The 8,788-nt window shown below is 36.6% G+C and overlaps 1 protein-coding gene across 1 annotated transcript in view; it reads right to left on the reverse strand.

Annotated features, from left to right (window-relative positions):
• Nucleotides 1-289: 289 nt before the first annotated feature.
• LOC110031338 (universal stress protein PHOS34-like) overlaps nt 290-8,788 on the reverse strand; it is a 13,485-nt gene continuing 4,986 nt past the window's right edge. The window contains exon 4 of the mRNA XM_020734487.1: nt 290-602. Coding sequence (XP_020590146.1) covers nt 515-602 — 88 coding nt within the window. The 3' untranslated portion in view covers nt 290-514. The remainder of the gene's footprint in view (nt 603-8,788) is intronic.

The following is an 8,788-nucleotide window of genomic DNA, read 5'->3' on the forward strand; positions in this document are numbered from 1 at the left end:
TTAAAACTGCTTTCTTATACAATTGATAATGTGGACCAATCTTAAGACTTGAAGGGATAAACCTTAGCCTTATAATTAATATTCAGTAATTAAAGAACTTGTCCATAATCAAGCAGTCAAAATTTTAATTATTTTTTTTCATTGTGAGACTAATGATGATTATTTTTCAATTAATATGCCTGATAATTCTGAAAAAGATTATAAGGAATACCATAAAATTTACTTCAAACTGAGCTTAACTCAAACAGTCCGGAGCTAATTATCCAAACATGATCTAAACATATAAATCTTCTGTAAATACTGTCAAGAAATCTTTATATGATAGCAGCAGTGTTATTCATGACAAGTATAGAAACAACTGAAAGCAAAGAGAGTCTCACATATCTCACTGAGAGTAAGCAATAAAGCATCAATCCTGTTCGCGTCTATTTCTTCTTATTACAGAAGTCCAAACAGAAGAAGAAACAGTTCACTCAAAAGACTTCTCGTCGCAGAGCACATAGAAGCAGAAGAGTTAATGTTGAAAGTCTGGATCTTTAACAATTGTCACTGGGCATGATGCAACTGACAAAACATAGTTTGACACGCTGCCAAGAAAAATCCTGGAGCAAAAATTGCAAAAAATCAGCTAACCAGAATCCATGTATTGATATCAACACCAGTAAAACTGAGCAATTTTTTATTTTTTTTAAGCACAAAATGATCATATATATTCTCATCAATATTAGGATTGATGCATAGTTGTTACTGAGTCATATTACATTGACATGATGAAAAGTATTGTATGGGATCTATAACAAAATTTAAAATATATGATTCTAAAAATAAATACAAATTAATTTGAATTATCTTTTTTGATGAGAATAAGGTCAAAATTTTGGAATCTATGGTCAAACTCTGGTTTTTTACTCAAATTTATTGCTCTTTAAACATCGGAAAACGAAATTTAAAAAGTAGCTAGGATGTGCCTGAAGACTATAAATGGTTCTTATATGGTGTCAGCTCTGAGATGAATTTGGGTCGGATCTTCTCGTATGAATCATGATGACTTAGATTTTGTATTTAACAGTTTATTATCTCTATGTGTGGTTCTTATATTTCTATTACATATTAAAAAAAAATACATATAAGCTATTTAATAGTAGATCAATTCCTCTCCTCCCTTATGAACATAAAGAATTATTTTGGCTGAACCATACAAATTTTACTATCTTCTGTTTAACCTGATCTCTTTATTATTACTTGTTCAACGAATCGGTTCACAATAGTCACTTTTACCTAAATATCATCATCAATATATTAGATTGGCACCTACAGGAAAATTTGTCTTTTATTAGTCTATGGGCAATTTAATCATTTGTCATTTATCATGGTTTAGTATAAATAGGACTAATCTGTTTAGGGTTAAGGCTAGACATGAGATTATTGTTGTAAGTCTTAGGTTTAGGGTTTCGGATAGAATTCCTCTCTCTCAAATTGTAGGATTTGGGAGAGATCACCTACCTCTAGAATTGTATGTGCTTATCTTTATGTATTTGTATTGTCTTGTTGGTGCTTTTGAAGAAAAAATAATTTATTTTGTCCTTATTTCCAAGGAGAATCATATCACATCTATCATATCCCAAATATTTTAGGTTAGTAAGACCGGCTTTATAAATTTACATTCTCCATTTATATTTGACGAGTGTTGCAAAAGGTGTTAAATCCATTATGTAAATATCTTTTCAAACAAGCTATATCAATATTACCTATTTACCTTTAAATCTACCACATTATCTTCCTAACCCTTTAATATTATTTTATATAAGCATCTTATTAACACATTTTCGGCTTTGTACATGTCCAAACCATCAAAAATTTATTTTTCACTTGCCTACTTTTAATAAAGTCTATCATCACAATCCTTGTAATATAAAAATATATGAGCCCATATGAGTGGAATTATTAAGCATCACATTGAAAAGAATGCTTCCTCTTTCAATCATTATGCAGTAAATAGAACACAAAAGCCTATATAAACATAACTCTTCCATTTTCTCCAAAGATGTCAAAAGTCTCTGTGCAGGGGCATAATAAAGTTGGCAAGAAAAATGGCTTTGTGAATTGCCATTATGGCATTCCCATGCTCTAACAATAAGGTGTTAGATTGGGCCGTATAAGACCTTCCTGAAGTTTGAATTTATTTCATATAAGCTGAGTTTGAATTCATCATTATCATCCCAGCATTTTTCTAATTAAGGTAGATTTTATAAATCATCCATCTTCATTCCATCCTATAAAATAGGAAATGAGGTGTTACTTATATCTCGCACAAGACTTTTTTTTGCAACTGTAAATCACATTAACTTGGTATACTTATTTTTCTCAGTATTCCTTCATACAAACTCCATACAATCTTACTGATATATCTTATAGCTTTAGCCTTTTCACCGAATAAGCCCAAATTGTTTAAATGCATTCCACAATTTATCCTCAATAATAGTACTCCCACTGTCATTTTTCGATTATATTATTTTCAATTTCATCTTTCCCCTTACTAATTTGATATCACATTCACTTGATATTCTCACACTTATCTGAAAATTTGAAATACCGAGTTACACTTGGGTAGAATTTGAAACTTAAATTCTACATCTCAAGTTTTTCTCTAAAATATGACAAATAGATAAAACATCGAATGCACAAAAGGCTACTTAACGATTCATCAGATACAATGTCAAGATGCGCTTGAAGTGCTTGAAGTACTTGAAGTGCTTGAAGTGCTTGAAGTTAAATCATTTTTAGCCAAGAAGGTTTTTTGTGGAGCAAACTTCTAATTGGAAAAAGGGTGATTTATTAAACAAAGTTTTAGTGGTCATCATCATAGGGCACCCCTTCAATATTTGTAATATTTTACCATTACCACTCATCTTCAGGATATTTATGATATTTTTTACCGTAACACTCATGAGATCAATATGGGTACTATTACTAGCACTTCACTGTCATCAACATGTCCAACACAACCAGCCATTTTCTGATAAAGCTAAGAAATTACCTACAAATATCTTGATATTACAATGAACGGATCATCATCTCACTTCCTTTAACTGCAACATATTATTAATTTTTTTGGTAATAAAAAATATTCTTAACAGTCAAACTCTCTCTCCCCTTTAAGCCTCCCTATTAGCCTCCTAAATATCATTTGAAACTGATTTCTATTACTGCCGTTTGCTTCCTTGAACAACAATAATAACTTTAGGATATTTAGAATAAAACTAGGATAGAAAAATTCAATACTATAAAAAGCTTAAAAAAATAGCCATCTTAGTTTTTTTTAACGAACCATTTAAAGTAACTTTTTTACAATTTTGCCTTCCAAACAGCTGTCACAGATTAATTTGATGACCTCTCCCGATTTCTTTTAAAAGCTTGTCTCATGAAGAAAATTTTTAATAATAATTGTTAAAGTATCGTAGTTATAGGAAAATTAACATCCAATAGAGCTATGTTGAGAGTTGTGTGTAATAATAAGGTTTAATTGGGTGTTATTTGTTAAACATTGTAAACCCTATTTAAACAAATATGTTATGAAATAATAAGTTTTGACTTATTTTCTTTCAATTTGGTAACAGAGTCAAATCTTAGTATTCTCTACCTCTCTCTTCTACCCACATCCTCTCTCTTCTACCTGCATCCTATGCAGGAGGCATACATGCGTCGTGTCCCGCAACCCGTGCAGGAGACGCACCTGCGTTTCGTGCAGGAGACGCACTGGCGTTCAGCGTCCCGTTCCTAGCCGCCCTCCAGGCCGCTGCCGCCGCCTGTCCAGAACGCCACCACATCCTCCTTTCCAAGTCGCCGTCGCCGCACCTCCCATAGTCCGACCGCCAAATGAAGAGATTGTGTCCACCGATTGAAAGGGGTCGTGTGGGGAGGTGATACCCCACAGATCCCGAGGAGGGGAATGATATGAAGAGGATCCCAATCTTGATGATGAGATAGATCAAAATCGGGCCTAAAGGATGAAGGGAATTGTTTGTGGTGTGTATGACTTAGAAAGGAGACCGGGTGATTGAAGATGACGGAAGATGGAGATAGTGCGGGGAGTAAAGGATTGGATCTTCTGGAAAGGATTGATCTTGAGGTCCTGAAGGTCTTGGTAGGGCTCATACAGGGAGCTAGTGCCTTGATAGGAACCGCGAATTCAGCACAGGCTTCGACGCATGTGAAGTTGGATCTCCATTCTGTAGATTTGAAGTTTGATGGACTGGCCAATTATCTAACCTAATCACATAAGATTGAGGTGGCTCTAGTAGGGAAGAGACTACAGGGATATCTTACCGAAGTTGAACTATAGAGTGATAGTGCTGAGAGGGATAAGTGGAGGACCACTCACGCCTTAGTTTACAACTAGTAGCTCAACTTAATGGCTCCGTCAATTGCGTTCTCAGTAGATGACATTTGAAAGCTGAGGGACATTTGAGCAAAACTGAAGAAGATTTATGTTGTGACTGTGAACCACATGAGGGTATTCCATATTCAACACGAGATAGAAGCTGTCGTATGAATAGAAGTTGTGATATGGGATGAGAAATCAATTCAGGAATACTTCATAGATTTGGAGAGGTTGTGGGCAGATCTTGATTACTTCCCTTCCATGTCGAGCTATAGCGATCGAGAGTGCGAGAAATGAGAAATTTTTACACAAATGAGGACAATGCAGTTTCTAGCTCATTTGAATCAGGTCTTTGATCAGAGAAGATTTGTCCTCCTAGCTCAGGCAAATATTCCTACACTAGATGAAGCCATTGTTGTGATGATACAGGAGGAGAGTTGCATGAAGCTACACTCTGAGTCGGGTGGTTTTTTGGGTGCACGATCAGCATTGGTTGTTGCGAGCCCAGGTACGCTAGATGTTCAGGGAGAGACTTGAAAGTGCTACAACTGTGGTGAAGTTGGTCATCTGAGCAGGTTCTGCCCGAAGCCATTTAAGGAGAGAGACAGGTAGACATGGATAAGTTGAAGGTCGTGGTCATGGTCGTGGTTGTGGTCATAGGGGTTGGAAAGGTGGAAGAAGGGGCTATCGAGCAAATCTAATGGTAGAAGACAATGAGGGAGAGACGAGTGTGATCTTTAGTGATGAGGATCATGAGTGTCTAGAGCTGTTGAGGAGGAAGCATAAAGCATCAAGAGATGGAACTGAGAATGTTTCAAATTTATTGGTATCAAGGGGTAACATTGTCACTTATGCTCACTTCAGCAAAGGTATTGGTGACACACTTTCTCTCGCCTCTATTTCCACCACAGAATCATTAGAATGGATTATAGATTCTAATATTTCTCTTCACGTGACAGATATTGTAGAAGAGTTCTCTTCATATAATATCAGAGAGTATACAGATCGCTGATGATACAACACAACCTTTAGTTAGTAAGGGTATAGTGAGATGTACCAATCATGTGACTTCATCCAATACTTTTCATGCTCCTTCTTTTCGAGTAAGCCTTTTATCCATTAGTGTCATTATTCTCCAGTTAAAATGCATTATTTCTTTTGATATTCCTCTGGTGATCTTCCATGAGAAAGGGACGAGTCAGACACTTGGGATTGGAACGTGGCATAACGAACTCTGGTACTTAAACGGAGAAGGGATGAACTCAGCTTTGACATTCATGGTGGAAAGTGTTGCAGTAAGAGAATATAGAAGGAACGTCAATGATGTGTTACTGTTACGTCACATACGTATGAGACATTTTAGTCCTAGTTTACTGAGTCGGCTGTATCCATCTATGTATGAAAAAACAAAGAAAAAGAAATTGGTGTGTGATGCTAGTGAGTTTGGCAAGTTCACTAAGAGTTCTGGTGTGTTTGATTTGATATATTCTAATGTATGGAGGCTTTATCCTACTAGTTTTATGAATAGTTAATCATTTTTTTGTTACGTTTATTGATTATTTTTCTCATATTATATGGATATACTTAATGAAACAGAAGAGTGCAGTGGTTGTTTGCTTTAAAGATTTCTACAAGGCAACCAGACCAAATATATGACATCTGTGAAGACACTGAGATCTGATAATGGGACAGAATATGTAAACAAAACATTGAGACTTCCCTGTCAACTCAAAGGATACAACATCAAGCCACAAATAAAGTAGCGGAGAGGAATAATCAACATCTTCTAAAGCTAGCCCGGAGCATAATGATGACAATTGCTCAATTGATTAACAGGATGCCCGCAAGAGTTGTAGAGCGAAAGTCTCCTTGTTAGATGTTGAAATGAGACAATAGTGAGATCCTTCCATTGAAGGTATGTGGAGGTGTATTTTTTGTGAAAAATAACAGATCATCTGTAAGTAATTAGGATCCTAGAGCTATGAAATGTGTCTGTAGTTATTCTGCTGCTAAGAAGGGATATGTCAATTAGAGCCCGACTGAGAAGATGCTCTTTGTGAATATGGATGCGTCATTCAGAGTGTGTGAACCATACTACACCCTAGAGGTGAATTCACCCTTTAGTGACTCAACAACTATTGGAGAAATGAGGTAAGAGAGAGTGAGTAATATTGGTGATGGAGTGGTGCAAGTGGTAGAAATGTCGTATCCTATGATGTGGGATGAATCAAATGAGGCGACAGAAATCGAGGAGATTGGCCCCAGAGGTGGTGGGATTTAAGCTGAAGGTGTACACACATAGGAAGAAGCAAACCGAGGAAACAAAGTCTGCAGTGCCAACAAGCCCCTTGTCCCGACCTTCCCCAACTCTTGAGACACCTACACCATCCACATTTGATTCAAAACTCCTAGGTGATATTATTCCTCCTCTGTCCACTCCTATCTCCTCAACTTTAAAGAGGACTTCCCGCAAAAATGTGTGACATCCTCCTGATCATTTTGGGTGGGAACTTGACAATGCGAACTTTGTTTATAGTCTAACATCTCACCTTTGTATAAAGAATTCATTATATCATTTGACTTCGTCCCTATACCAAGTGTTGGTAGGTTGCTAAAGATGATCTCAAGTAGAAAGCGATAATGCATGAAGAGCTTAGAACTTTTGATAAAAACCAAACATGGGAGATTGTACCACTATCAGCAGGGAAGAAGAAAGTTGAATGCAAGTAGAACTTAATAATAAAACAAACTCCATAAAAGAAGGTGGAGAGGTACAAAGCACGACTAGTGACAAAAGAGTACGGTTAGACATATGACATTGACTACTATGATAAAATCTTTGCACCAGCAGCGAAGATGAGCACGATGAGGACGCTGACTTCTCTGACAGTAAATAGTGGACGGAGACTTCACCAACTTGATGTGAAGAATTTCTTTCTTCAGTGAAGAATATCTTTCTTCATGGAAGCTACTAGAGGAGATATATATGAAAATACTGTTAGGATTCACTGTATGGCTAGAAGCAATCTCCTTGAGCCCTGTTTGATAAGTTTATAATGACGATGGTTAGCATGCGATTTAAGCAAATCGATGCAGATCACAGATTGTTCTTTCGAAAACATGAACAACAGTCACACTACCATACTTGTTGTGTATGTGGATGACATAATTATTACTGGTGATGATAAGATAGTGATTGCTCAACTGAAAGTAATATTGGGAAGCAATTTGAGGTAAAGGATCTGGGACAACTCAGATACTTTCTTGGGATTAAAGTGGCTAATGGACTTGAGGGGATGATCCTATCCCAGAAAAAGTATGTACTGGATCTTCTCACGGAGAAAGATATGCGGGGGGTGCAGACCTGCAGTCTTTCCAATTGATCAGAAGGTCAAACTCAGTATAGAGGCAGGTGAATAATTGATCGTGAGAGACACCAGAGATTGGTGAGCCACCTGATCTATTTGTGTCATACTCGACCAAATACTTCTTTTGAAGTAAGTATGGTGAGCCGCTATATGCATGATCCAAGAAAGTGTCATATGGGTGCGGTCTATCAAATTCTGAGATATCTAAATAGTGCACTAGGAAAAGGTTTGATATTCAGAAAGATTGAGCATGTAGGTATTGAGGGATTTTGTGATTCTGACTGGGCAAATTGTGTTGATGACAGACGATCCACATCAGAATACTGCATGTTTGTAGGTGACAACTTGGACTCGTGAAAGAGCAAGAAACAGTGAATTGTAGCAAGAACAACAATAAAGGTAGAATACAGGGCTATGGCATTAAGAGTTGTTGAGATGATGTGGCTGAAAGTTTAGTTGATTGAGCTCAAAGTGCATCAGGAAACTCAAATGAAGTAGTTGTGTGACAACAAGTTGACAATCAACATTGCTAAATACCCAATGTAACATGATAGAACTAAGCATGTGGAGATTGATATATTCTTCATCAAGGAGAAGCTGAATAACAGATTATTGGAACTAAGTCATGCAACTATTGGAGAGCAAACGGCTGACTGCCTCACTAAAGGACTTAGCACAGTGGAGTTAGCTAGATTATGTGGCAAGATGACCTTAGTGAATATCTTTCGCCCATCTTGAATGGGAGTGTTGAGAGTTATGTTATTGGGTTTATTTGTTAAACATTGTAACCCCTATTTAAACACACGTTGAATGAAATAGTAAGTTTTGGTTTTTTTTCTTTCAATTGGCTATATCGAAATAGCTCGTTCTTCGCGAACAACCAGTGTCTGGCGTGTTAAGTAACTTGTGTTAGATTTGTTCGTTACGTAAACAAGCTGAATACGGATAAACTTTTTGAGCTCGACTTGTAAACAAGCTGAACACGAACAGGCATTTGTACGATCGTGTTGGCTCAAATTATATATATATATATATATAT

Source organism: Phalaenopsis equestris, unplaced genomic scaffold, assembly GCF_001263595.1.
Source record: "Phalaenopsis equestris unplaced genomic scaffold, ASM126359v1 Scaffold000803, whole genome shotgun sequence".
Taxonomy (NCBI): Eukaryota; Viridiplantae; Streptophyta; class Magnoliopsida; order Asparagales; family Orchidaceae; genus Phalaenopsis; species Phalaenopsis equestris.